This window comes from Camellia sinensis, chromosome 3, assembly GCF_055761805.1.
Source record: "Camellia sinensis isolate YWXY chromosome 3, ASM5576180v1, whole genome shotgun sequence".
NCBI lineage: Eukaryota > Viridiplantae > Streptophyta > Magnoliopsida > Ericales > Theaceae > Camellia > Camellia sinensis.
Genome location: NC_138963.1, coordinates 188,327,911 through 188,355,734, shown reverse-complemented (window position 1 = coordinate 188,355,734; position 27,824 = coordinate 188,327,911). Strand labels below are relative to the sequence as shown.

The following is a 27,824-nucleotide window of genomic DNA, read 5'->3' as shown; positions in this document are numbered from 1 at the left end:
TTATATATAATAAGAGTTTATAAATTTAGGTTATAAAGATGATAAGGTTAATTAATTAAGGTTAATAATTTATTATACTTATTAATATCATTATGTTATTAGATTATATATATTATAAATACAATATATGTTGAAGCGGTCGGTTTCGGTTTAGGTTTAGTTCAGTGCACAAGGTGCTTGAACCAATACCGAATCGAAAACCAAAAAAAAGGTCAAACTTAAAAACCACACAGACCGATTCTTGTTAAAAAACAAACCAAATATAGCCGGTTTAGTCCAGTTCAATCGATTTAGTCGATTTTTTGGATTGTTCTTACATCCCTACCCTCTGCCATGTCTGCTGTTACTATCCCTCTGTTCTTTATGTTCCTCAACTGTCTGTCAATTTATTATTTATCGGTCAACTTGATGCTTCTGGTTTTAATGTTATATATTTTCCTCTTCTGTCTGTTGTGTGCAGGATTCAGTGTCCAAGAAGCATATTGGAGCCAGCCGTAGAGCTAGAGATCTCTATGTGGTAGAAAGCTTGCATATTCCTCTATCCACCTCTCCAGTTGCACTATACTTATTTCAGTTAGATTCTCAATCGAGTCAGTTTTATTTATGGCATTCTCGCCTATGTCATTTGTCTGTTGACCATTTACGATTTTTAGCCATGTCTAGATTATTGGGTAAAGTTTCTTCTAGTTAAATTGATGAATGTTGGGAGTGTAAACTTGCCAAAATGCCAGCTTTACCATTTAATAAAAATACTTCTATTTCTATTTCTCCATTTTCTCTTGTGTATACTGATGTCTAGGGACCCTTTCATGTTCTCACTAAAGGAAGTTCTGCATACTACGTGTCTTTTGTTAATAATTGCACCCGCTATACTTGGGCTTATCTTGTAACTCATAAATCTGACTTCTACCAAATATATTGTACCTTTCAGTCTATAATCACTACACAGTTTGGGTCTACCATTAAATTGTTACAATTTGACTTGAGTGGGGAATATTTTAAAACTGAGTTCTGTGAGTATTTGGCCAATTTGAGTACTATTCACCAAACATCCTATACTGATACACCCGTTCAAAATAGTCACGCTGAGCGTAAACACCATCATCTCCTTGAGACAGCTAGGTCTTTCCTCTCTACCTCTGTTTCGGCTCCTTTTTGGGATAAAGTAGTTCTTACTGCTGTTGTTCTTCTAAAACGTATGCCTACTCCCCTACTCTTTGGTCATTCTCCTTATGAGGTTTTGTTCTCCCAACTTCCCAATTACTCCCTCCTGCATGTATTTGGGTCTACTTATTTAGTCCTTCTTTCTCGTAAAGATAGGACCAAACTTAGTGCCAGATCTGTTCTATATGTCTTTTTAGGCCACAGTCTTACCCAAAAAGGCTATCAATGTTATAACCCTGTTTCTCATCGCCTTTATGTCTCCCGCCATGTTGCTTTTCTCAAACGTCTATCTTATGTTCAACTTCCTCCTATCATTGCTCCGGTTTTCAAAGAGGATTTGGTTCACATTGATCCATTTCCTTTTGAAGTCCCTCCAGATGACTATATCTCTATTGTCTTCCATAAACTTGTTCCTTCTACCACCCCTCCTGTTGAGTCCCTCTCTACTGAGTCTGTCTCTACTGAGTCTGTTCCGTCTTCTTCTCCTTCTTCTCCTCCCCCACCGTCTCCTTCTCCGTTGTTAGTCTATTCTCGTCACAAGGCCCTCCCTCCACCGGTTGTCTTTGCTCCTGCTGCCAATCCTCTTGCCTCTGACGACTCTGATCTTGCCAACCGTAGTATCCCCTTCGTATCCGTAAACAGGTAGTCAAACTTGATTTTGCTAAAATATGTTTTTCTCCTTCATAAAGCACATTTTTGTCTACTATTCACTCTTTTTCAAAATCCTAGTCTTACAAAGAGGCCTATCAAGATCCTAATTGGATTCAAGCTGTGGAGGATGAGTTGTTTGCCTTGCAAAAGACTACTACTTGGGAACTGGTTCCTTTGCCTGCTGGTAAGAATTTGGTTAGTTGCAAATGGATTTATAAAGTCAAAACTCATTCTGATAGTTCTCTCAAGCACTACAAAGCTCGCCTGGTTGCCAAAGGTTTCTCACAAAAATATGGTATTGATTATAAAGAGACATTTGCCACTATTGCCAAGATGACTATTGTTCATCATTGGCCTCTTTATCAGATGGATGTTAAGAATACTTTTCTTAATGGCTATCTCACTGAAGAGGTTTACATGCATCCTTTTCCTAGCCTTCCTCATTCCTCTGGACAGGTTTGTCATCTTCGACGTACTCTGTATGGTTTAAAGCAATCTCCTTGTATTTGGTACGATCGCTTTCAGACAGCTATCACTGAGCTTGGGCTGACTTAGCTTTGTTTCTCCTCCACACCTCTGTTGGTTTTGTTACCCTATTATTGTATGTGGATGATATGATCATCACTGGCTCTAACTATTCTACTATCTCTGAGGTCAAGCAATATCTCTTACGCACCTTTGAAATGAAAGATCTGGGCCCATTATGATATTTTGTTAGTATTGAAGTAGCTTCTTCTCCTAAAGGCTACTTTCTGTATGAAGCTAAGTATGCCAATATGGTTATTCACCGTGCCGGTCTTATTGACACTAAGATTGTCTCGAGCAGTGGTGTCGGTCTTAATGTGAAGCTCAACACTACTGATGGCGTCCCTTTAGATAATCCTACTCTATATTGAGAGCTCATGGGTTGTTTAGTCTATCTGACGGTTACTCACCTTGATTTTGCTTATGTTGTTCATGCGGTTAGCCAATTCATTTCTGCTCCTCGCTCTACTAATTAGACTGTTTTGGTTTGATTCTTAGCTATCTTCGAGGTACTATCTTTCAAGGCTTATTGTTGTCTTCTACTTCTTCCTTAGACTTCGTAGCCTATGCTGATTTTGATTGGGCTAGTGATATCATTGATCGCAAGTCCACTTCTGACTTCGGTATGTTTCTTCATGATTCCTTGGTTTTTTCTTGGAAGAGTAAGAAACATACCTTTGTTGTTCGTTCCACTGCCGAAACTAAGTACCGTGCTATAGCCCATGCCACTATTAAGATTGTTTGACTTCGTTGTCTCTTGTCTAATTTGGATATCCCTCAGTCTTCCCTGACCTCTCTCTATTGTGACAACCGCAGTACTATTCAGATTACCCAAAACATTGTCTTCCATAAGCAGACAAAGCACATTGAGATTGATTGTCACTTTGTCCAGTCTGGCTCTATCTCACTTCTTTTCATCTCTTCGGCTTTGTAACTTGTTGATTTCTTTACCAAGACTCACACCACTGCTCGGTTTCAAATTCTTCTTGGTAAACTCTCAATGTTTTCTGCTCAAACACCTTAAGTTTGAGCAGGGGTATGAGAATATTGTGTGAATCTTTTAGATTGTGTAAGAATATTATGTGAATATTTTAGATTGTGTTAGATTATGATTGCGTGAATATTTTGTTCTTACAATTATTCTTATTTCCTATTTAGGATTAGGCCTAGAATTGCTATATATATTAGATGTACACCTTGTATTGTTCGATAGTTGAATATACAACTTCTTCAAAAACGCACACTTCCTACCCCCAAACCCTTATTTCCATCTGTAACACCCCTCATTTCCTCTTTGATCTCCCTTCTCTCACCCTTTTCCCCTCAATTCCCTTTCCCAAAACGCCACAGTCCCCTTCCCCTCTGATCTCCCTTCTCTAGTAGTAATTTGTCGTATTTACGAAGACAATTGAAGTTTGGTGCAATACCAACCGAAGTCCAAACCGATTTTTCTATACCCGATGTGATCGGGTTTCAAACTATTGTTGGGTCGAAATTTGTTGGCAAGTTCTCCAACCCAAGATTGTCGGTTAGGGTGACGGTTGGTTCATGAATCCGATCCGACCCATGTACAGCCCTATGCAACAGCATGGTGGACTGAGATGTGGTCACCGTGAGAATCTTACAAGTGGCAGACTTTTTACTCTTTTTTCAATATACACAACTAATATGAAGAAAAAAAAAATTCCTTTACCTTTTTGTTTTTTATCCACAACAAGATTTGAACTCATAACCAAGTCCCTCTTTTCAAGATCACAAGCCAACATTTTACCACTCGGCAACGATAGATTTGGCAAAAAAAAATAAAAAATAAAGAAGAAAAATGCTTTGACTACCTCAAGGGTTGCAGTTTATTTTTGCATTATTTTTCTTAGGGAGGTTGCAGTTACCTAGAGGGATATTATTTGGACATCTAATGAACTTCAATGATCTTACAGCAAAACCTACTGCAGTATGTAAATACAAATGCTCTTATCAAAAAATTAAGAAATAAGAGAAAAAATTATGTGAATAGAAATGAAGCTTTATACATAAATATTTTTATATCCAGGCTCTAAAATACATTTACATATCAAAAGGTTTTGACAGTAATTAAAGCATACCCCAAATATGTCCTCATACTCTTCTAATAGAGTTATAACAATGGCTTGAGCATGATTAGCTGCCGCAGCTGCTTGCAGAAGTTGCATAGAACCATCACCACCCACATCAAAGTCATTTTCAAGTTCACAATCACCAGATAGAAGGGGACGAAGAAGTAAGGGTGCCATGCAAGCTGCCACAGCTGAAGAACTCATTCGATTCTCAGTCTTGTGAGAAGCCACGGTTTGCATCATCTTAAGAATTCTGAAAACAAAGGGAAAAAATAATCATTTTTAATCTAAGAAATGCAGCTCATGCCAAAGCAACTACAGAAAGGCAGAGGAAGAAAAAACAATGTTTTAAAGAAAGACATTGCGTTCAAAAGTTCTTCTCTATCCAAACAAGGCCATAATATAAGGATATTTAACAGACATGGTGAGAGTATCCAGCATCTGACCATTAATTAGTCATAATTTTGGAGAGGGTTGTAAGATTTCTAAATAATTTCTATATATTCCATTGTGTACTAATACAAAGAATACATCTGATTATACAGTGAACCTAACCCTAAGACTAAAAAGGAAACACTGCCATATATATACACCTATAACTTAGAAAATATGAGGAAGAAGAACTCCGAAAATATGAGGAAAGAACTCCGAAAAATATGAGGAAGAAGGAATATATTTCTGTTATATTCAAAACTTCTTATCTTACAAGACCAAATGACACTCCTTATATAGGAGATATTACAAACATCATTATAACCCATTATATGCCACTTACATATTATATATTACCACTATCTACCACTATCATATTATATACATGCCACTATCTACCACCAACACCACTATCATATTATATACATGCCACTATCTACCACCAACACCACTATCATATGCCACTATCTTATTATATACATTAACACAAATTTCCAGCACTCCCCCTCAAGCTGGTTTGAAGATATCTTCCATAGCCAGCTTACTAGTCAGCTTATCAAATTGCTTCTTGTGTAGTCCCTTCGTTAGCACATCAGCTAATTGTTCACCTATTGGAAGGTAGGTCATACAGATTATGCCAGCATTGATTTTCTCCTTGATGAAATGTTTATCCACTTCTATATGTTTTGTGCGATCATGTAGAACTGGATTATGAGCTATAGATATAGCTGCTTTGTTGTCACAATAGACCTTCATAGGTGTCGGGTGAGAAAGCTTTAATTCTTCAAGAATTCTTTTAATCCACATTACTTCACAGATTCCATGGGCAACAGCTCTGAACTCTGCTTCTGCACTACTTCTAGCTACCACATTCTGTTTTTTACTCCGCCATGTAACTAGGTTCCCACCTACAAATGAGCAGTATCGGATGTTGATCTCCTGTCTGTAACACTTCCTGCCCAGTCTGCATCTGTGTATACTTCAACTTGAAGATGTCCATGTTTCTTGAACAGTAAGCCTCTCCCTGAAGTTCCTTTCAAATATCTTAAGATCTTATAAACGGCCTCAAAGTGCTCTGCCCCTGGTGAGTGCATGAACTGACTTACCATGCTGACTGCAAAGGCAATATCAGGCCACGTATGAGACAAGTAAATCAATTTCCCTACAAGTCGCTGATATTGTTCCCTCTCTTTGACTTTTTCAGCCTTAGCAGCTTGTAACTTCAAGTTAGGCTCGATCGGAGTCTCCACCATCTTACAACCAAGCATACCTGTTTCTCCAAGGAGATCAAGAACATATTTTCTCTGATTAACGAATATACCTTCCTTGGATCTTGCAAATTCCATTCCGAGGAAATACTTGAGGGCTCCCAGATCCTTAATGTGAAATTCTTTTGCGAGTTTCTCTTTGAGGGCTGCTAACTCTGCTTCATCATTACCAGTTAAAATGATGTCATCAACATAAACAATCAAAATTGTAATTTTACTGTTTTTTGAATGTTTATAAAATATTGTGTGATCTGCTTGACTCTGCGAGAAGCCACAACTGATAACTGCCTTCCCAAAGCGTTCAAACCACGCTCTTGGTGATTGTTTGAGTCCGTATAATGACTTGTTCAATCTGCATACTCTGTCGCTTCCAAGTCTCTGCTCAAATCCCGGCGGTCTTCAAGATCACCATTGAGAAATGCATTTTTAATGTCAAGTTGATGTAGAGGCCAATCTGAATTTACTGCAAGAGATAACAGTACTCTGATGGAATTTATTTTAGCAACAGGAGCAAACGTCTCCTGATAGTCGATCCCATAAGTTTGAGTGAAGCCTTTAGCCACCAGTCTCGCCTTGTATCTCTCAACGCTTCCATCTGCGTTACATTTTATCGTAAACACCCATTTACACCCAACTGTTTTCTTGTCTTTGGGTAGATCAACTATCTCCCAAGTACCACTTCTCCTTAAAGCATTCATCTCCTCCATGACTGCTAATTTCCAATTCGGATCATCCAATGCTTCCTGTATATTCCTTGGAACAAACAAGTGTGAAATCCTAGATGTGAAAGCTCTATGGTTTTTAGACAGTCTTTGATAGAAGAGTTAATTTGCAATAGGATGTTTAATGCAATTTCGGATACCTTTCCTAATTGCTATAGGAACATCAAGGTCGGAAATAGAAGGAATAGGATTACCTAAAATTTCGATGCCAGAACTCGGGTGGACATTCGGGTCATTAGGATGGACATTCGGGTCATTATTCCTCAGATGAAATCGCTTCCTAGTATAAACCTGAAGCTCAGGATTTAGATCATTTTGTAGTACTTCTCCCCCTAAACAAGAATCTTCTTGACTAGGCACCATAGAACTTGGTTCTCCTAAGTGATCATTATCAGACAGATGTGGTTTTTGTGTAGGATAAATGACATTGGGGAGCGGGATAGAAATATCCCAAAAACGGTCTTCTACTCCACTTGTCTCCCCCTGAAGAGAAGTGTTGGGGAAATAGGATTTTATTTCCACAAATGACACATCCATACTCACATGAAATTTCTTGGTTTGAGGATCGAAACACTTATACCCCTTTTTGTTTGAGGAATAACCCAAAAAAACACATTTTATAGCACGGGGGTCAAGTTTTGAACGAAATTGACTAGGAACATGAACATAGGCAGTACATCTAAAAACTTTGGCGGGTAAATCAGAAAACAACCTCGTGTCAGGAAAAAAAGTTTTGAGACAATCGAAAGGTGTTTTGTATGTTAACACCTTTGTAGGCATCCTGTTTATCAAATAAGAGGCTGTTAAAATTGCTTCACCCCATAAATATTTAGGAACATGCATGTAAAACATTATAGCACGTGCTACTTCAAGTAGATGTTTATTTTTTCGTTCTGCAATGCCATTTTGTTGAGGGGTATCCCGACATGTAGATTGATGAAAAATCCCCTTTTTTTCCAAAAACTCACCCAACTGCTCATTGAAATATTCTGTTCCATTATCAGAATGTAAAATACCAATTTTGGTTTGAAATTGGTTTTCAATCATATTGTAAAAATTTGTGAACAAATTTTTCACGTCAGATTTTTTATTCATCAAATAAATCCAACATAAGCGGGTATGGTCATCAATAAATGTAACAAACCATCTTTTACCAGAAAGAGTAGTGATTTTAGAAGGGCCCCAAGCATCACTATGAATCAAATAAAAAGGTTTGGAAGCCTGGTAAGGTTTTGGCAAATAAGTAGAGCGATGAAATTTTGCAAAAATGCAACTTTCACAATGAAAAGAAGAACAATCAATCCCTTTAAATAATTCTGGAAATAAATGTTTCAGATAAAGAAAACTAGGATGTCCTAGCCTATAGTGCAATAGCATTATTTTTTCTCGAACAGAGATTGAACTAGTACTATTAAAGCTCTGAGCTTTTTTATTACTAACAGGTACTTCATCAAAGTAGTAAAGACCTTCAAGCATCCTAGCACGCCCAATCATCATCCCCGAGTTCTGGTCCTGAAATTCACAATGGGATTCAAAAAATGTAACACGACAATTAGAATCCTTAGATAGTTTACTGACAGACAAAAGGTTACAGGCTAAGTTGGGGACGTGAAGAACAGCATTGAGATTAATTTTCTCAGTTAGTTTAATAAATCCTTTTCCTGCAATAGGTGAAAAACTACCATCGGCTATTTTGATTTTGTCATGACCAGAACAAGGGAAATAGGTACTAAATAAATGGGAAAAACTAGTCATGTGATCGGAGGCACCGGAATCTATGATCCACGGAGAGAAGTTTAGGCAAGAGAAGGCTTTAGGATTTCTACCTGTTTGTGCCAACAAAACACTAGGAGTACCGAATGAGGAGTTGGATTTTATCAGCTTTAAGAGTTGATCAATCTGCTCTTTGTTGAAGGGACCTGAATCGGCTTCATTAGCAGTAGGAAAGCCACGATTCTTCTCTCCTTGTTTGCTGCTTTTCCAGTTGACAGGTTTGCCATGGATCTTCCAACACGTTTCAAGTGTATGGCGAGGCTTGTTGCAAAAATCACACCAGACCCGTGGCTTATCATCAAACCTGCGCTGGTAATTTGTAGCCTTGTTGGCCGCAACATCGCTAATTAAAGCAGAAATTTCAATTGATTCACCAGTACCTTTTTTCTTAAGCATGACGCTCCTTCGGCTCTCTTCCCTTCTGACTTCGGCAAATACTTCGCCAATGGATGGGAGAGGAGGTCTGCCAATAATTCTTCCTCGCACTTCATCGAACTCAATGTTGAGGCCGGCAAGAAACTTGTAAATACGGCTGTCTTCCACAGTTTTCTTGTGGTGGTTGCAATCGTCAACCGATTTCCATTCGTATGTGTTGAAGATGTCAAGATCCTGCCACAACCTTTTCAACGAATTGAAATATTTGGTGATGGAATCATCTCCTTGACGAATCTCTCCCAACTTCAAAGTTAATTCGAAAACTTGAGATTGATTTCCTAGGTCAGAATACATCTGACTAACATTATCCCACAATTCTTGTGCAGTAGGATAGCACATGTAATTAGAGCTTATATCCTCCTCCATGGAATTGACCAACCATGTCATAACCATGGAATTTTCAGCGTCCCAACTGTCGAACAGCGGATCATTAACAGCAGGAGCCTTCTTGTCACCAGTGATGTAACCGATCTTTCCTTGCCCACGGATATACATCCGGACAGATTGTGACCAGCGGAGAAAATTATCACCATTTAGGCGGATGGTGGTGATTTGGACAAAGTGAGAGTTTGACGTTTTCACCGGAATGGCAGCGGCAGGGGTTGAAGTGGTTTCGAACGTGACTTCCGACATGGCTATGACGGTTTTAGGGCTGCTGTGTTTTTTGTAGCTCTGATACCAACTTAGAAAATATGAGGAAGAAGAACTCCAAAAATATGAGGAAGAAGGAATATATTTCTGTTATATTCAAAACTTCTTACTTTACAAGACCAAATGACACTCCTTATATAGGAGATATTACAAACATCATTATAACCCATTATATGCCACTTACATATTATATATTACCACTATCTACCATTATCATATTCTATACATGCCACTATCTACCACCAACACCACTATCATATGCCACTATCTTATTATATGCATTAACACAAATTTCCAGCAATTATGTTAAAAAAAATAAAAAAGAAATAACAAATAAAAATTATATTATATATGATAAAATAAATAATTTTTTATTTTAGACATAAAAATTATATTGTTTATGATAAATTATATCCGTTTGGCAAGTTGGTTTATGGGCTTTTTTGGCTATTTTAGCCATAAAAGACAAAATAAGCTATTTTAGCCACAACATACAAAACATCACATCTAACCCATAATAATTACACTATTCTGTCACAAAAAAAAGTCAAAAAAGTCAAAAAGCCAAAAAATCCTTCCCAAACCAAGTTTTTTAGCTCAGGCTAAAATAACCAAAAAAACCAAAAAGTCAAAAAGCCGACCCACTTCCCAAACGAAACCTATATATGATAGATTATATTATATGAAACAAATATGAAAACAAAGAGGGAGGGAGAGAGAGAGAGAACAGAGAATAGATCGAGACAGAGAAGCAAACAGAGATCAACAGTGAGAGAAGAGAGGGACGAAGACAATCGAAGACTAGGGCTTCGAAGGGAAAGTCAAAGGGCGCGAGAAAGTCATCAAATAGAGGATCGAAGCCAGCGACCAGGTTCTCTCCTTGCCCTCTCAAGAGTGCTTCCTTCTCGCATCAAATTCGCGTTTCCGTCTCCTCAGATTCGCGATTCTGCTGCGATTCTTCCTCAGAAGCACAAAATCACGCTTCTTCCTCAGAGTCGTCACCATCTGAGATGATTCCTGCTACTAAGAACCAGAGACCTCGATTGATCCTGACACCAAAACCGGAGAGAGTTTCATGATGGCTACTAGGGTGTTAAACCAAGCTCTGATACCATGTAAGATTTTTGAAGAATTTTTGTATATTCCATCGTGTACTAATACAAAGAATACATCTAATTATATAGTAAACCTAACCCTAAGACTAATAGGTTGGGCATGGAGTGCTCCTCTTCTTTCAGCAGCTTTGACACCTCACAAATTTTGCTGCTTTAAATTTAAATTCATTTATGATTTATTAACTGTGTTCTCTTCTTCAGAAGAGATATTGCTTCCTACCTCAATCGCAACAAATAGAAATAAAGAAGAGAAACATAACATATAGCATATTGTGCTCACATTATTCACATTTGGATTTGGATTGTGCCATGGAGCAACTGATCAATCCTTCAGAACAGTGGGTCTGTAGAAATTGAAATACTCAAGAGTTCCTCGAGCACCTCTTCAAAAAGAGCTAATTTCGAAATCAACATTGAAAAATAAAAATGTTGTCTTGTTGTGCAACATAGGAGTATGTTACACACATATTAGCTAGTTCTTATACTGCTCCGCTACCTACGGTTTTTCTTTTCCCTTCTTGGTTAACAATTAGAGTTCACCATGAAGATACACCCTGCACTCAAGATGCCTTTACTAGTATGAGGATGTGAGAGCTACAAAAATTGTTGGCTAAAGGAAAGCTGAATTTACTTGAATGTATCGTAGAACAATCAGTGAAACAAGAAGACAGCAACAACAGCAAATAATAAATTAATAATGCAACTATAGATCACTTCAACACTTCACTTCCATTCAACCAGCACAACTCTTGTTCTTTTTTTTTTGTTGAGAAACAACAAAATTTTATTAAAACGTGAAATAGAAAGAGGACAAGAAGTTCTCATACAGAGAAAAGAAGAAAAAAAAAACAAAACAAAACAAAACAAAATCACAAAACTCGAAACCCTAAGGATGGCAAACAGCAGCCCAATCCCTAGAGATCAAAAACAAAGGGACTCCTTTAACAAGAGGAGATACAAATGCCCAAAATGAGGCCAAATATTCCACCCTATCCCACAACGCCTCTACACTTACTTCCTTGCCTTCAAAAATTCGAAGGTTTCTCTCCAACCATATAACCCAGAAAATAGCAAACACAATGCCTATCCACATTGAATTGGCTTTTCTTGGAACTCCCAAACCCTTCAAACCGAATAAGAATCATATGCATACACTCCCGCGGAGCAACCCACTGCACATCACATAACCTGAAAAGACGCTGCCATAATACAGAAGCCACCGGGCAATGAAGAAAAAGATGATCCACATCCTCCAAATTTCTCTTGCACATCACACACCATTGAGGGCAAAGAGAGTGATTAGGCATTCTCCTCTGGAGAACATCATTAGTTGTAACACCCTTTTGAGCCAAAGACCACAAGAAAAACTTCACTTTATGAGGGACACCCGCTTTCCAAATTTTCTTATGAAAAGGGAACAAAGGAACCAAGGGATTATCAATAATCTTATCAAAAAATTATTTGCATGAAAAGACCCCTGAAGAGACAAGATTCCACACCCTATTATCAGAAGACGAAGAAAGAGAAACCCCCTCAAGCACTACCAACAAAGATGCCAACTCCCTCGCCTCTCTATCATTCAAGTGTCTAATGAGATCAAAATTCCAGGAGATGGGTGCCATAGACGAGCAAGCGACTGACGCAATAGACACATTTGGAGAACGAACCAACCTATAAAGAAGGGGATAAGATCTAGAAAACAAAATATCCCCTAACCAAACATCCTCCCAAAACCGAACGTTCTCCCCATTCCCCACTCTGAATGAAAAGAAATTAGACACAAGACAATACAAACGAGAAATGAATTTCTACGGTGAACGACAATTGCCTCTATTAACCACATTAGAATCCCTACCATTGGATTGAACACCATACTTGCTTTTAATAACTAAACACCACAACGACTCACTTTCAAGAGGGAATCTCCACAACCACTTGCCCAAGAAAGCAATATTCCTAGCAACAATGTTTCCAATAGCCAAGCCACATTTTGCCCTAGAAAGAGGAACAGTCTCCCACCTAACCAAATGAATTCCTTTACCCTCCTCACACCTTTCCTAGAGAAAATCCCTCATCAATTTCTCAATCTTTTTTGCAATGTTAACCGGGATTTTGAAAAGGGACAGGAAATAAATAGGAACAGATCCTAAAACAGATTGTACCAACGTATACCTCCCTCCCTTAGACAACAAAGCTCGCTTCCAACCCTCCAATCTTTTCCTAATTTTGGCAAAAACAGGTTCCCAAAAAGACACCAATCTAGGATCTCCTCCCAACGGAAGCCCCAGATATTTGAGAGGAAAGAAATCAATTGGACATCCCAACATAGCCGCCACCCTATGCACATGACTATCGTCCAAATTAATACCCACAACACAGCTTTTGCTAAGATTGACCTTGAGGCCCGACACAATTTCAAAAATTCTCAAAATCTTTAGTAAACTCCCCGCCTTACTTTCCTCCTTAGATAAGAATAAAATAGTATCATCCACAAATTGTAAATGAGTAACACCTATCCTATCCCTTCCCACCACAAACCCCTCAATGACACCCTTATCCTTAGCTAAATCAATAATCCTACCCAACACATCAGCAACTAAAATAAACAAAAATGGTGATAAAGGATCACCCTGTCTAAGACCCCTGGATGCTTGGAAAAAAATCCCCCGCCTTGCCATTCACAATGATTGCCATATTGCATGACGACAAGGACCCCCAAATCCACTTCCTCCATCTAACTCCAAACTCCTTCCTTTCCAAAACAAAATCCACAAAGCCCCAATCAACATGGTTATCTGCCTTCTCAAAATCTAACTTAAAGACAATACCCTCCTTACGTAGACCCCTATACTCCTCCACAACCTCGTTAGCCACTAAGACTACATCCAAAATCTGCCGACCCTGCACGAACGCACCTTGTGCCAAAGAAATAGTTTCCCCCATGACAACTCTAATTCTCCTAGAAAGCACTTTAGCTAAAATCTTATAAGGAGATGTGACTTGGTCTAAAATCCCCAATCTTGATCGATTTCTCCTTTTTGGGAATTAGACAAATAAAGGATGCATTGGTGCACAAATTAACCGGCCCGCTCTCAAAAAACTCAGAAAATACCCTCATTAAATCCCTTTTTACAATTTCCCAACAATCCTGAAAAACTGCCATTGAAAAGCCATCTGGGCCTGGAGCCTTATCTCTATCGCACTCAAATACAGCTTGTCTCACCTCATCTTCGTCAAAAGGTCTTTCCAGCCAACTAGCAATCGCTAAATCCACTGGAACCCAATTAATGCCTTTAATCCCTAGACGATCCACACCCCCATCAGAATATAGATTTGAATAAAAATTAAAAATTTCCTTGACAATAAGCTCCTCCTTACACACCACTTCACCTGGAGCCACTTCCAAATTTTTAATAAAACTCTTCTTCCGCTTCCCCGATGCAACTCTATGATAAAATCTAGAATTAGTATCACCTTCTCTAGCCCATTTCAACTTAGCTCTTTGACCCCAAAAAATTTGCTCCCTAAAAATGATCTCCTCCAACTTCATTCTAATCATTGATCTCCTATACCTTAACATTTGAGATAAACCCTCCCCAGCCTCCTTCACGTCTAACTCCCCAATCTCCCATACTAATTTTGCTTTTATCTCACCCATATCCCCAAAAACTTCACGTTTCCAAACTTTAAGATTTTCCTTGACTCCTCTCAACCTTCGCATAAACTTAAAACCCTCCCACCCATGGACACGGGCATTTTCCCACCACTCCTTAAAGAATGCCTTGAAATCCCGATTTTCCAACCACATATTCTCAAACCTAAATGGGATAGGACCCCATTTAAAAGGACAACTCTCTAGAATCACAGGACAACCTCTTGCCTTATATCCGGAAACATCTCCTCCCATCCCAAAGTATGAAGGAACCTATCCAACCTACAACACATCCGATTTTCCTGCAAATTAGATCATGTGAATCGCACATTGCTCAAAGGGAGATCAATCAACTCACACTCCCTAATAAAAGAATCAAAGTCCCTCATACTCCTAATGGACAAAGAAAATACCCCAACAACTACCTTGCACTCCGCTACAACTCTGTCATCCCACATAATCAAAATTCCCCCTAATCTCCCCCTAGAAGGCAATACAGCCAATCTCCTAAATCAAGTCCCCCAAACACTTCTAATAAAAACCCTATCACACTCTTCACACTTTGTCTCTTGAAACATAACTATATCTGGTTGATGAATTTTCAAAACCTCTTCAACTACCGCCCTTTTCCTACGAGACCGTAGTCCTCGAATATTCCAACTAAAGATCTTCATCGGGAACCATCATCACCCCTTGCCTCTTTGCCCCGCCTCTCATAATTGATGCCACTCTCAAGGTTTCTTAACTCCCTCATCCCTTTCCTAAGCCCCGAACCTCTTTGACTTCCATCCCCCCCAGATGGATTCCCCACCCTCCTAGCCCGAGATTTCTTCCCAGTATTCCTGACCAGCGCCAACCCAAGAGTCTCAAGTAGCTGTGCAAAGTGAGGCACATCATCCCCCTCCAAAGGAAAAGACACATACTCATTTCCCTCAACCACATTTCGGACTCGGCACCATCGTTGCCACTAACAATGTTCCTTTGAAGCCTATGATTAGGAGACTCCTCCCTCAAAAGATCAGTCTTATTAGTAACCATATTATTCAGCTGAGGGTTCAAACTGCCACTGGTAGAGATCCTATTCTCATGTAACAGAGGCAAATTATCATTCTTGTTAGAAACCATTCTGGTAGCTTGTAAGAAACAAGGACCCTATACTGACTCCCCCTCCTCTCCCCTAACTGACACAGAATGAGGACTCTGAAGATTAGGATGAAGTGAAGAATTCATGTTATCCCTGTCAATAGAGTCACCAACCTGTTCACAAGAATTGAAGACTGCCTCACCCTCAGATCCCCCAGTGTGCTTAATACAAGAAGAATTTGGTACCTCCTCATCATGGTATAGCCAACTGAGATTCAAGTCAGAATCATCAACCCTCTCCTCCTCCGAATAGTCATCAGCTTCCTCATTCGGACCCAGGGAATCCTCAAAACTGTCTTGAGAACCATATCCTTCCAATGCTTGGAGCACCCCTTGTGGATCGCAGATGCCCCCTTCCACATCATGAATCAGTCTGTCAACACCAGGTAAACATTCGATCGCTACATCCTCGTCTTCAGCCAAACAATTAACTTCGAAGGGTCACTCAATCTGCAGAAGCTGACTTGAGGAGCGATCAACCACATCGGCCAAACCCAAATGAACTTCATTTGGGTTTAACCCAACCAGCAAAGTCGGACCCTGATCAGCCCCAACCTTCTCAATCTTCTGTCTCCAACTAACGTTACCTTCATCCCTGACATCCACCTGCGTCGCTACCTGTATACAATCATTCACCCCTTCGAGAACACCCGTCGTCGCCTTAACCCGACAAAGCCCTAGATCCGACCCTCGAATAAGAGTACCCATTTAGTCTGATTTAGGCCCATTGTGATTCAAAATAAAACTTGATTGTTTATTACCCAATGGGCCATCACCCACATGGTTCAGACCTTAACCCAAACGACGAGTGCAAGAGAGGCCCAAATTAATCCTCTCATCATCACCAACCCGGTCAGCAAGTGAAACAGAAGAAAGGCCCAAAACTGGCCTGGGCCGAAATTCACCCAACAGCCCATCTTCACCTAAAATAGCCTTTCGAGTTCTGGAGCCCATAACATCAAGCCCATGTTCAATACAATCATGCCCAACGCTTGACCTTCCCTCCCCGTTGGCATTCTCTCTGTCGAACAGAAGAGCCTCTTCGTGAACTCCAACATCCTGGGGAACTAGACATCCACGTGTCCCAACGGTCCCCTCAGTCTCTTCATCTCCCCCACCTCCTGCGCCAAGCTCCAATGGGATCTCTCGCCATAAATTCCATTGCCGATGACCCTCCCTTCGTCTGAAGAACTTCAAAATCGCCTTCACTCGCACAGTGATTGCTCCATGAGTCGTCGAAATCTCCACAGTTGATGGTAAAAACCCAGACACCGATCCTCTCACCTTCAATCTTGCCTCAAAAAGGTTTTCAAAATTCTTGGTTTTGTTGTCCACTTCTAAGAGCCCACCACATTTCGCCCCAATTTGTTCAAAAGTTCTGATATTCCATAAATTAAACGGCAAATCGCAAATAGCAATCCAGCCTCCATACGAAGCAATCACACTAGATCTCCTATGCTTCTCTTCTGACCACCTCTCCAGCAATACAGCTATACCCTTACCAAAAAACTGCCACCCTTTATCCCCGTAGAACGCAGCCACATCCTCGATCTTGGTGAAAACAGAGCTCGATTCAACTGAAAGGGACGGAGCTTGATAGGTATCTTGTAAGATTTACATAATTCCTTCTCAATTTGCTCCCACCCTATAAAGAAATCAGCTCTCTCACACACCACCGCCTGCTGGAGTACTAGCGAAGAACCATCCTTTAACGAACTTGATGATGGAAGCTTGAGAATCTCCGCATACGACCATCCTCTGTTTGCCCTTGTTTTCATTTGCTAACTCGTTTCCTCTATGTCATCCTCCTTATTGGCCCCATTCGACCAAACATCATTTCGAAGATCCCTTGCCATGGCCACATTTCTTGTCACCTTACCTACCTTCTTACCTTCTGCATCTCTAGCACGAATGTTCTGCCTTGTTCCAAGTAGAATTGTTTCAAGTAACCCAGCTACATCCTTCCACCCCTGACGATTGACTCCTGTTGGGATGATAATGTTTGATGATCTTATCCCAGCAACCCACTTGGCTAGTTCCACAAACTCACCTCTCCTATTTGAATAACACTGAAGACAGAAAACAACCGAGCTATTCGTGTACTTTCTAAAGGACTACCTTTTGTCAGTCATGGTTGCAGCATCTTTGAGAGCCTGTGATGCCCAGAAAACCTCTCCCAGATCAAGTTTCAATGTGAAACTGCGATGCCTATTCCTTTCAATGATTTCCACTACCTCCCCGTGTGATCTCTCATCAACCTGAACAATAATTACCTTCTGCTCAATCTTCAGATCAAACACACGATCACTGTATTTCCTCATAACTTTCAATGTTTTGTCCTCCCTGAAACTCTAGCTATTGCTATTTGTTGCCTGTTGCAGTTTGGAATACCTTTTTTTGGCTTTATACAAAACATTGTTATTATGAAGTGATTCATCACGTAGGACATGTTTGGAGCATCTAGCACAACTCTTGTTCTAACCAATCCTTAAGAGGAAATAACTTGCTAGAGCTGAACTCTTGGTGTTGCCAGATTGAGATCATAGTTTAACTAAAACTTTTGAAAGTAAAAAGATCGGCAAGGCAGTTTAAGTTGTTTAACACCTCCAAGGTGAGGATGAACCTCAAGGCATACAGCACAATTTTACAAGATTAATATGTAATAGTTAATATATATATATATATACACATACATGTATATAGGTTATTAGTAAATAGAAAAAGGCAGTAATAAATAGAAGAGTATTAAGGATATTTATAAATGTGTTTCACATATATTAGAAGCATAATAACATAATTAAGCACTGAAAAATCTCCGAGTTCCACCACTGGATTGCTAATTATTAATTAATCTATATGAATGATGTCTACTGAAACACCAAGAGAGAGAGAGAGCATATTTCAATCGAGAAATATGAAATAAATCATTTACAAAACAAATAAGCACGGTTGGTGACTTGAAAAAATAATAAATAAATAAATAAAAACAATCACTCTCATGAGACATGGATCACGGGCCGAGGCACAAAAAAGATATGCCTAGATAGACAACTTTGGAACTTGTGAATTGGTAACCTCTATTCTAAAATAAAAAATTGACCTTCGACGACTACCGGACATCACTTCTATTTATTAGGATATAAATAACTTGAGGGGGAAAATGAAGACTACATTTTGAGCCCAACAATTATCCAGAAAATATATCTTGAAAGCCACACAAACCCAGTTTGAAGATAAACTGCTGAATTGATCTCATGAACTGTGTAATCTAATCCAAAACAACCCTAGTCAAGGTCCTAAAATATCCCCCTATTATTTCCTTCTCTAGTTTGGCATAGTTTAAGAATTTTGAACTGTTTCATAGGAACAACTAAAACATTTCCATTTCATATCAAAATGAAACCTAAAGGCGGCTTTGAAACTCCTGTTGTTTTAGTAAGGAAACATTTGTTAAAAAGAAAAGAGAACTTAACTCTAAATTATATCATCTTTACAGACATGACACAGTGCAGAAATTTGAGCTTGATAGAGAATGATGACATATTAAAAAAAATAACAAGTCATCTGCTGAAACTAAACATATAAAACGGAGTGATATACTGGCCACTAAAACTAACACAAACAATCCACTACCAATTTTGACATAATAAGGAACACAAACTACAATAAATAAAATTCATCTCATCAACTACCTCTGTAATAAGCGACGATTTGGCTCTGGGAATGTTTCACATATAGCCTCACGCATAGCAGCAACTCTCCTGCCACGATCAGTTCCTAAATCACAGTGGAATAGCCCAATTATGGAATGAAAAACCCAAAACCTTGAAAGAACATTAATTCAACTTATCCAAGATACAAATACAGCATCATAAAACAGAATGTACCAAATTCACCAAGTACTGCCACAACATCTGAAAAACCTTTCGTATTACATATAGGAAGAATTTTAGTTGATTCACACATAAACAATAATAAATCAAAGAAGATTCCAAAATTCAAGAATTTTTTTATGTATGCATATAGGTAAAGCAAGTGACCAACATAAACACCATTAGAGGTAATATTTTTTAAAAAAAAAAAACAATAATAATTTTAAAATATATATTATTAAAAAAAAAAAAGGAATAAGAAGAAGACAAGTTGGGGAACATCAACCAATGCCAAAGATGAAGAAAGCTCAATACAGGAACAGATCCAATTGAAACAAACTCCAATGAAAAACTCACGACATGTTTCCAGTAGCGCATTGCAGCAAGACGCGGGTACTGGAGACGATGGTAACTCCCGAAGAACATACTGGAACAATGCCATACAGGAAACAGTAAATAAAATAACCTAGGTTCCAGAAACTTGTCGCCTATGAGATTTTTTTTTTTGTGTTTTCCACTGATTGAAGGAGATACCTTGACACAATCAGCTATAACATGTGCATCCTCCTCTGAAGAAAAGTCATTTTTTCCTGAAATATAGAAGAGGACAAAAACAAGTCAACCATGGTGGGTTACTACAAATAATATATGTGTGTATATATATAAAGAAACTACCCCAAAAAAAAAATTTGAGCTCCTTTTCAATAATAATCGCTCAGTAAACTGGATCCTTTCTTTACCATTATTTTAAAATACTTTTTCAACAATATTGTTGGCACTATCCCTGATTCATTAATAAATACACATTTTTCATCCAAAAGAAATTTTAAGTACATATGCATGCATACTGCGTGTGTTAAAGGGACTTCATTTCAGTGCATGACAGTAAATTCAATAAAATGATACAAATGCCTGGTGGAAAACAGAAAAGCTAATGATTAGTAACCATATTCTCACCACCCACATCCTCAAGATTGGTAACTGAAAATTCACTCATATAACACTTTACTATAAGCAGAAAGATGAGAAGGAGGCCAATTGAGAGTCATTTTTTAAACACTTTCCTATTTCTGAAAATTGAAAATTAAAAAGGACCAGTAAAAATGCACTTGACATACCTTTTTTAAACCCAAAAAGAAAAAGAATAACTATCTTGAAATCGGTCCAAAAATGACTGCACTTCAATATTTTGATCATTTTCATTTTCAATAACACATTTGAAAAACCCTGCCAATATATATACACAAACCTTGTGTACAGAACCCAGTACCCCCCCCCTTCTCTCTCTCTCTCTCTCTCGCTCTCTCTCTCTCTTCCACACACACACACAAAAAAAACAAAAAACAAAAACAAAAAAAAAAAGACACTACCTAAAATAGGTGTAACAATGAAGACATAGACATGTAATCACGAGGACCCAAGAATCCAAGCAAACTAACCCTGCTCATATTCTCGAATTCGACGTTCAACATCATCAACATAGGCAGCTTGCCGCAATATCCCCTCTACTTTGACTCCTGGAACATTACTGTCAAATGATTAGAGACAAACAAGCAAACTTGCACACAAATAAGTAGACATTTCTATGCCAAAATTATTAGGGGAGGATGATTTATAAATTGGTTTTAGTGAATACAAACATAGCCTTTGGTAAAGGTTTAACTTAATAAAATTTTGAGGCCAAATGGAGGAAGGATAGAAGAGAAAAACCAATTGAAAACTACAGTTAAATACTGATGGGTTATAATAGGCCCTGCAAAGGTAACTAATACAGAACGAAGATGAGAAGCAAAGAATTTCCACAATAGTTGGGATATCAGAGGTGCAGGACATGTAAATAGACCAAAAAGATTAGAATATTGTCTCTTTTTTTCTTTTGGGAGGTAGGATATGTTGATATTATGTTCTTTACCACTCACGAATGAGCGTTTTCTGGCACAAAAATCTATATTCATTAGGTGTTCCCTATCCGAATTTTCCGATCTCTTTGTTGCAATTCCATGAAGAGAGTATCATACAGTGTGAACATCCCAGCATGAAATGTACGAAAATCTGTAGGTTGACAATAAAATCATAATACCATGTTATACAAAAATAACTAAAAGCTCCTTGATCCCCTTATCATAATATCTTGTTTCTACAGGAAATGGAACACTTGGGATTACTTTGTAATGATGCCTATATTACAGGGCTTTACTATATTTTGAGGCTGCCAATGAGCTACCACTACTAAAATCAGAAACTTCTCGTGTATAGTGCCTGGAACATTCCATCGAATACTGGAATAAACAATAGTTTGATACACTACCGTGAACTAAAAACAAGGGGGAAAGCACACAAAGCCAACAGCACTCATAATATAGCTATCACCTTGCCGAACTTGAAGCCTTTTTTTGAATCCTAAAATGGCACGTGCAGAAGGATTTATCTCCAACCTTTTCTATCTATCCTTAGAAACAAAAGGTTAGAATTTAGAAAAGGTTGGAGATAAATCACATAAGTGACGGCAAAAAGAGGTATCTCACCATGCTCTTCCACAAACCTAAGGGCTTTCTCCAAGAAAGATGGGGTTCCATCTATATCTTCCAAAGCAAGTAAAATTGGCCGACCAATGACCAAAGATTTCACCGGCTGCCTATCCTTCACTACAGAGAATAAAAAGAAAAGGAGAAAGAGGAAAAAAATCAATTTTTCAAGAAAGTTGAGAACAATGCAAAGAGTAAAGTTTTACAGGTTCAGAACAATACCAAATCAACATATTAGGAAAAGAAAACAATCACTGATTTTCTATTTCAAGTCCATGAAATAAATTGATGACATCAACAGAGCAGATTAAAGGAAAATCACAACTAGTGAACCCCAAAAAAAAAAAAAACAATGCATCAAAATTTACATACTAAAGGAACTGTCATAGTAATTTCCTCTGCACATCAGCACTAGCAGCAGTCATCAAGTTCATGTTAAAAAATTTATGTGTTACACAATAATTGAAGAAACAAAAGCAAGCATCTTCCCCCACTATCAAAAAGGTCAACTCTCTCCGTATGCAACCATAGATATAGACCAGAATAATGGCTTGGAACCCAATCAAAGCTAGGGTTATATCCAACATAATATTGCTCATTCAAGGAACTGCTTTATGAACTTGGCCATTAAGTCATACACAATAACTCTACTGCAGAAGACCTGAAAATATGTGGTAATTCAAGGAGAAAAACTGTTACACGCAATTATAAAACTTGGGGGCATACATTGATCCACATAACCATCAAATGTGTCGGCCTGGTCATTCCTGAATATGCCATTTTGCCCCATCACAAGAGTGGCACTTGGTGCTAGTGCCAAAGCCTCCTCAAGTGCAGCTTTCCACTCGTATAAATCCTCCAAAGTTTCAGCCTGCAGCAACAAAAGCTAACAATAAGCACATCACAACAGCAGCAGCAAATTTTATATAATAAGACCAGAGTCTTCTCATGTAATGATGATAACAACAATAATATAAAGAGAAAACATAAGACCCCTGCCTCGCCCCCCGAATCTTGTGTTTCGTTTCACCCCAAGTATATTTTACTTTACCAAGTTTTCTCCACTACTGCTCAAATGTTTATCCTGCATAAAGAAAATCTAGATCCACGCAGCTCTCACCAAGAGCCCCAGTCAGATTCAACCCCTCCCATTCAATTATATAATGTTGTAAGGTGGTTACTATTAAATATTCATACATTTGGGTGTTGTGTGTGTGAAATTAGAAGCAATATTCATGATTCCAGCTCACAAGCTGCTGGAAATGAATTTGAAAGTCAACACACTTCAGAGAAAGAAAGAGCTAAAGAAGTGAAAATAAATAGAACAAAATTAAAATTGGAAACCCATAGAAGAAAGAATTGGAAATAGAGGAAAAACAGTACTGGTACATTTTAACTAAAAACCGACGTCCAAATTAAACACAAAAAAATAAATGGCACCTTAAGTGTGAAAGCTCGCCCGTCACGACCATCAGGAAAGAGCACAGTCAAAAGCTTTTTATCTACTTTGACAACCACACTAAACATTTGAAGAAAGAATCATAGAAGGGTGAGTAAATTATTCCAGTAACCATCATAACAAGCAACTGCATGCAGGAAGACTGATTATAGACCAATTTCAAATAAAAAGAAGCAAGCCAACCTGCCTGAATTGTTGAGGTCAATACCACCAAGAGTCAGATTCACCTCACTCCCCTTTTGAGGAATAGCACTCTGAAAGTAAATCAATGGCAGATGAAACATTTTAAAATTATGAAAATGAAACAATGCTGCACACTCACTTATACTCATGCAAGCATGCACATACACTTTTGGAAAAAGAACATCAAAAAATATGTTATTTCAAACAAGTACAAATCACACCAAGAACACTTGTGTAGACAGTTGTGGCCCTAAAATGTTGAATTCAATAAGCATACATCCTGATATCCCAAAGTGCTTCTTTTTATCAATTTCTCTAGCAATTCTTTAGATCTTCATCATTTTTTTCCATTTCTACGCGACGTTGGACACCGAACCTTCCCTGACGAGAGGCTAAGCCTATATTTACCTAATTCAGTCAAGTGGGCAATGCCTAAATTCCTATGTGTCCCTTGTCCACACAAAAAAGTGTCTGTGACACCAAACCACATTCTGGGCATGAGTACATCCAATCCTAAAGCAAAAGAGTTTATCATTACCAATGCTCATTAAGTTACCATATTGCACTTACTATCCCAAATAGAAAGTTTAAAATAATTGCTAGAATGCTGCAACCAGTAACCTGGTACTAACAACTATGGATCATATTCACTCTTTGACAAAACATTTTTCATATAAAGGTGTCATACTGAACCAAAAGTAACATACCAGCAGACCATACAAAGATGCAACTCAAGACTGGTCAATCTACATCAAACAAAAAACTCTAAAACGACACTGCAGAATGACCGGAATGTTTGCAACCAAAGAAGGGGAAAGGACAAGGAAACAAAAATAAACAGATAAAGGCCAACGACTTAATTCTATCCTGCTGCAACTTCTTAGTTTCGGGAAAACAATGATCCTGCTTCCTTCTCTTTATAATCAACTGCCAATTACACATCATTTGAAAAATAGAGTTAGTGTCATCTACCACCCCCCATAATAGTCCAGCACCACTCTGGACATCACCAAGATTTGCCAAATTGGGAATATGTTATTTCATATCATAGAAATAAAAATGCTGGCAATGTATGAGACAATACCCCTATAACCACTTAACAAAAAAAATTCACTATTTAGGATCCTGATAAGATCAGTTGTCTGGTCAAGTCCAAGCAAAATAGAAAACATATAAAGGGGGGAAGGCACCAGAAACTCAAAGCAAGTTATTTCAGGCATGGCACCATCAAGGCTAACAAAATCATAAAACATAGAAGACACTTTCTTAACCCATCCCTGTCTACTCTGATTTTGACACTTGGATGTTACCCAGAAAGTTTCTAGCTAGTTGAAACATCAAAGGTGATTCTATAGAACAAAGCTAATTGGTCAACTGCATTAATAAACTTGTGGTTTATCTATATCCGCACACAATCCAATCCATATAATTATGGGCTACAACTATGGTAGACCACCACAAATTATTCCAATCATACAGTTATGAATCCATTGTATGGCTCCCTTACCAACTCACTAATCTCGGTTCATTTTTCATATAATAGCATCCAAAACTCAGCTCCTAATCAAATCACTAAGAGTGACAAATTGATGAAGGTCTTACTTTAGAACCGTACAGAAAAGAGAGACATGAACTAACTTACAGTCACAACAGAACACGGGTATGGTAACTCATGATCTTGTAATCTGAAATATTGACCTCTCATCAGTATTCACTTTTACCATCAACAAGACAAGAATCACATTATCCATCATGTGTGGGGCAAGCTACAAACTTAACAATCAGCAGCTCAAGGTACTGAATGGACTAGAGAACACCTTCACTTCCCTTGAAACATTTCCAATTTGATAAAGATTCTAGCCACTACAACTATGACAGAGGCTACGGGACTTGCGAACCAGATTCTTCTGGCCACAGGCAGAATGATGCCAGTACGTGACCATAGGAAATAAATTGAAGTCACCTTCAAGAATTCCACAAAATTGAAAAAGAAAGCATCAAGTAGGACGTCATACAACCTTAGAACAATTCAATCAGGTGAAAGGAGAAGAGGTACACAATTTTTTAACAATAACTCAATAGAAACTTATGAAATATAAAGACTACAAATCTGACTCTAACGTAGCTACTTAAAATATAGAACATAGCTGTATAATATATAACAAAAACATTTAGAAAATGAAACTTACTGGATCACTTCTGAAAAAGACCAGTGAGGTGCGTGTCAAAATAAACCACCTTTTCTTCCAGGATGTCCATCCAATTCCTACATAAGAAGAATTGCATGATAGCAACTTAAGATGAAGTCATACTCTTCACAATATGATAATGATGTACCTTACATGTGATTTTGAATGCACATTTAAAGCAGATGTTAGGCACATATTATCAACCAGGTGGGTAATAAACAAAAGAGAGAAAACATTGTGTGCCATCCTTCCAAATTTCTTGTAGTTTATCATTCTTATCAGCAATCGAGTAGCACAATGAGGAAGCAAAACACACCTTTGGAAGATAAAAATAGTGGCCCGCTCTTGAAAACCTGTGGGGCAGTAAATTTTAGAACACATAAGTTCAGCTATTTCTAGAAATCAGGACAAAGGAGAGACAAACAAAAAGGGGAAACGGTGCATCACCCATCAAATTTTGCAATCAATCAATAATCACTTCTAAAATTTTTATTAAAAAAACAAAAAAAGTCAGCACTCTTTTTTACCTTGCCAGTCATGGTAAATTTTATATTAGATATATAAGCTTAAACTTAAAAATCCTTTCATATTGTTTAGAGGATAATCATAGCAATTGGAAATCCAGCAATCTAACCCCATAGTCAATCTCGTATTAAATAAATATTATCAAACATAACTCAGCAACATGACAATATCACATTTGGTGATCACACTGCGAATATAAATTCAGCAACAACAATAGGATCAGTAGACGGAAAGTGAGACAATTACCTTATTATTACTGCCGCTGCCACGAGAATGATCAGGCGGCCTGGCCGGGCGTGGGAGATTACCACCCTCACCCTGAAACACAAACAACGAACATTAACTAAATTTCAACCTATCCACCGAAATAATTACAAAATCCACATCCCCGCGCGCACACACACATATATATCTATATAAACATAAACATGTTTAAATGATATTTGATGGAAACAGGTGATGAGTACCTTTTCTGAATAATCGGTGTTACGGTTGGTCATATTTGTGTGATTCAGAATGGCATTCTCGGAAGAGTATCAATTGAGATCAACGCCTCTCACCAAGAACCTGCATTCACATTGATCCAATTGAGCCCGATCGATGGCAATGCGATGCGAACGAACCACAAACACTCTACAAAACCAAAAAAAAAAAAAAATGAATCAATCTATCTAGGGTTCGAAATGCGTAAAGATTAGGCAAGTGTGGATTGCAGACAAAGATTCGATGCGTACCTTGGCAGAGAAACTGTACAGACAGATTATAATTTAACGAAAATGACAGTGTGGATTGAGGAAGAAGAAATTGTAAACAACTGGAAAAAGGCAAAAGGTCAGAGCGAGAGAGAGGTTTTTTTTTTTTTTTTTTTTTTTTGGTTTTTTTTGGGGGATGGAGGGTTTGTTTGAGGACTGTGGATCACGTCCCCAGACTTTGGCCAACGGAAACCCGTTGGTGAAGCAAAGGCACGTCCATTTAGAGCGGGGCCAGTGGTTGATGATGATGGTTCCTCAGATTCATATCATCGAACCCCCGGATATCTCTCTTCTCCCGACGTTCTTTATTTGGAGGGAAAATTTTTTATTCATTGCCCTGTTCCTTTTTTTTTTTTTTTTTTTTTTTTTTTTTTTTTGGGTAATTTGAGAAAATTAGTATTATATATGTATGAAAATAATATAAGAGTAATTCTTTAGTTAATTACCAAAAAGTCGTGTTTACATATTTGGTGGTAATTTAGGTCCTGTCAAAAAGTTTTTCAATCAATAAGTCCCATTTATAGGTAAAAAGACGTTTTGCCCTCTAATCCCAAAACTGAGAATGTTCTCAATTTCAAAACTGAGAATATTCTCAAATTTCAAACAGAGAATGGTTTCAGTATATAATTATCAAAATTAAAAAATTTCTGTTTAGCTTCTGAGAAAAGTATGGGATTGAAAAGAAAGATAATTCT

At 38.1% G+C, this 27,824-nt stretch overlaps 1 protein-coding gene across 13 annotated transcripts in view; it reads right to left on the bottom strand.

Moving 5' to 3' along the window:
• Positions 1-27,468, bottom strand: part of LOC114265075 (rho GTPase-activating protein REN1) — a 50,949-nt gene extending 23,481 nt beyond the window's left edge. For 7 of the 13 annotated variants that reach the window (XR_014365017.1, XR_014365018.1, XR_014365019.1 and 4 more), the window contains exons 1-14: positions 27,112-27,431; positions 26,845-27,010; positions 26,624-26,695; positions 26,169-26,205; positions 25,853-25,929; positions 23,664-23,734; positions 23,462-23,540; positions 22,748-22,892; positions 22,022-22,141; positions 20,936-21,013; positions 20,031-20,086; positions 19,854-19,923; positions 19,317-19,401; positions 4,443-4,686 (exon numbers count right to left, since the gene is read on the bottom strand). Coding sequence is in view for 10 of the 13 variants with exons in the window: in XM_082921707.1 (XP_082777833.1) it covers positions 4,443-4,686; positions 19,317-19,401; positions 19,854-19,923; positions 20,031-20,086; positions 20,936-21,013; positions 22,022-22,141; positions 22,748-22,892; positions 23,462-23,540; positions 23,664-23,734; positions 25,853-25,929; positions 26,169-26,205; positions 26,624-26,695; positions 26,845-26,877 (1,167 nt within the window). In the remaining 3 variants the exon portion in view is untranslated. Of the gene's footprint in view, positions 1-4,442; positions 4,687-19,316; positions 19,402-19,853; positions 19,924-20,030; positions 20,087-20,935; positions 21,014-22,021; positions 22,142-22,747; positions 22,893-23,461; positions 23,541-23,663; positions 23,735-25,852; positions 25,930-26,168; positions 26,206-26,623; positions 26,696-26,844; positions 27,011-27,111 lie in introns of all 13 variants that reach the window. The other 6 variants (XM_082921714.1, XM_082921716.1, XM_082921708.1 and 3 more) reach the window with 4 other exon arrangements.
• Between the last annotated feature and the right edge of the window lie 356 nt (positions 27,469-27,824).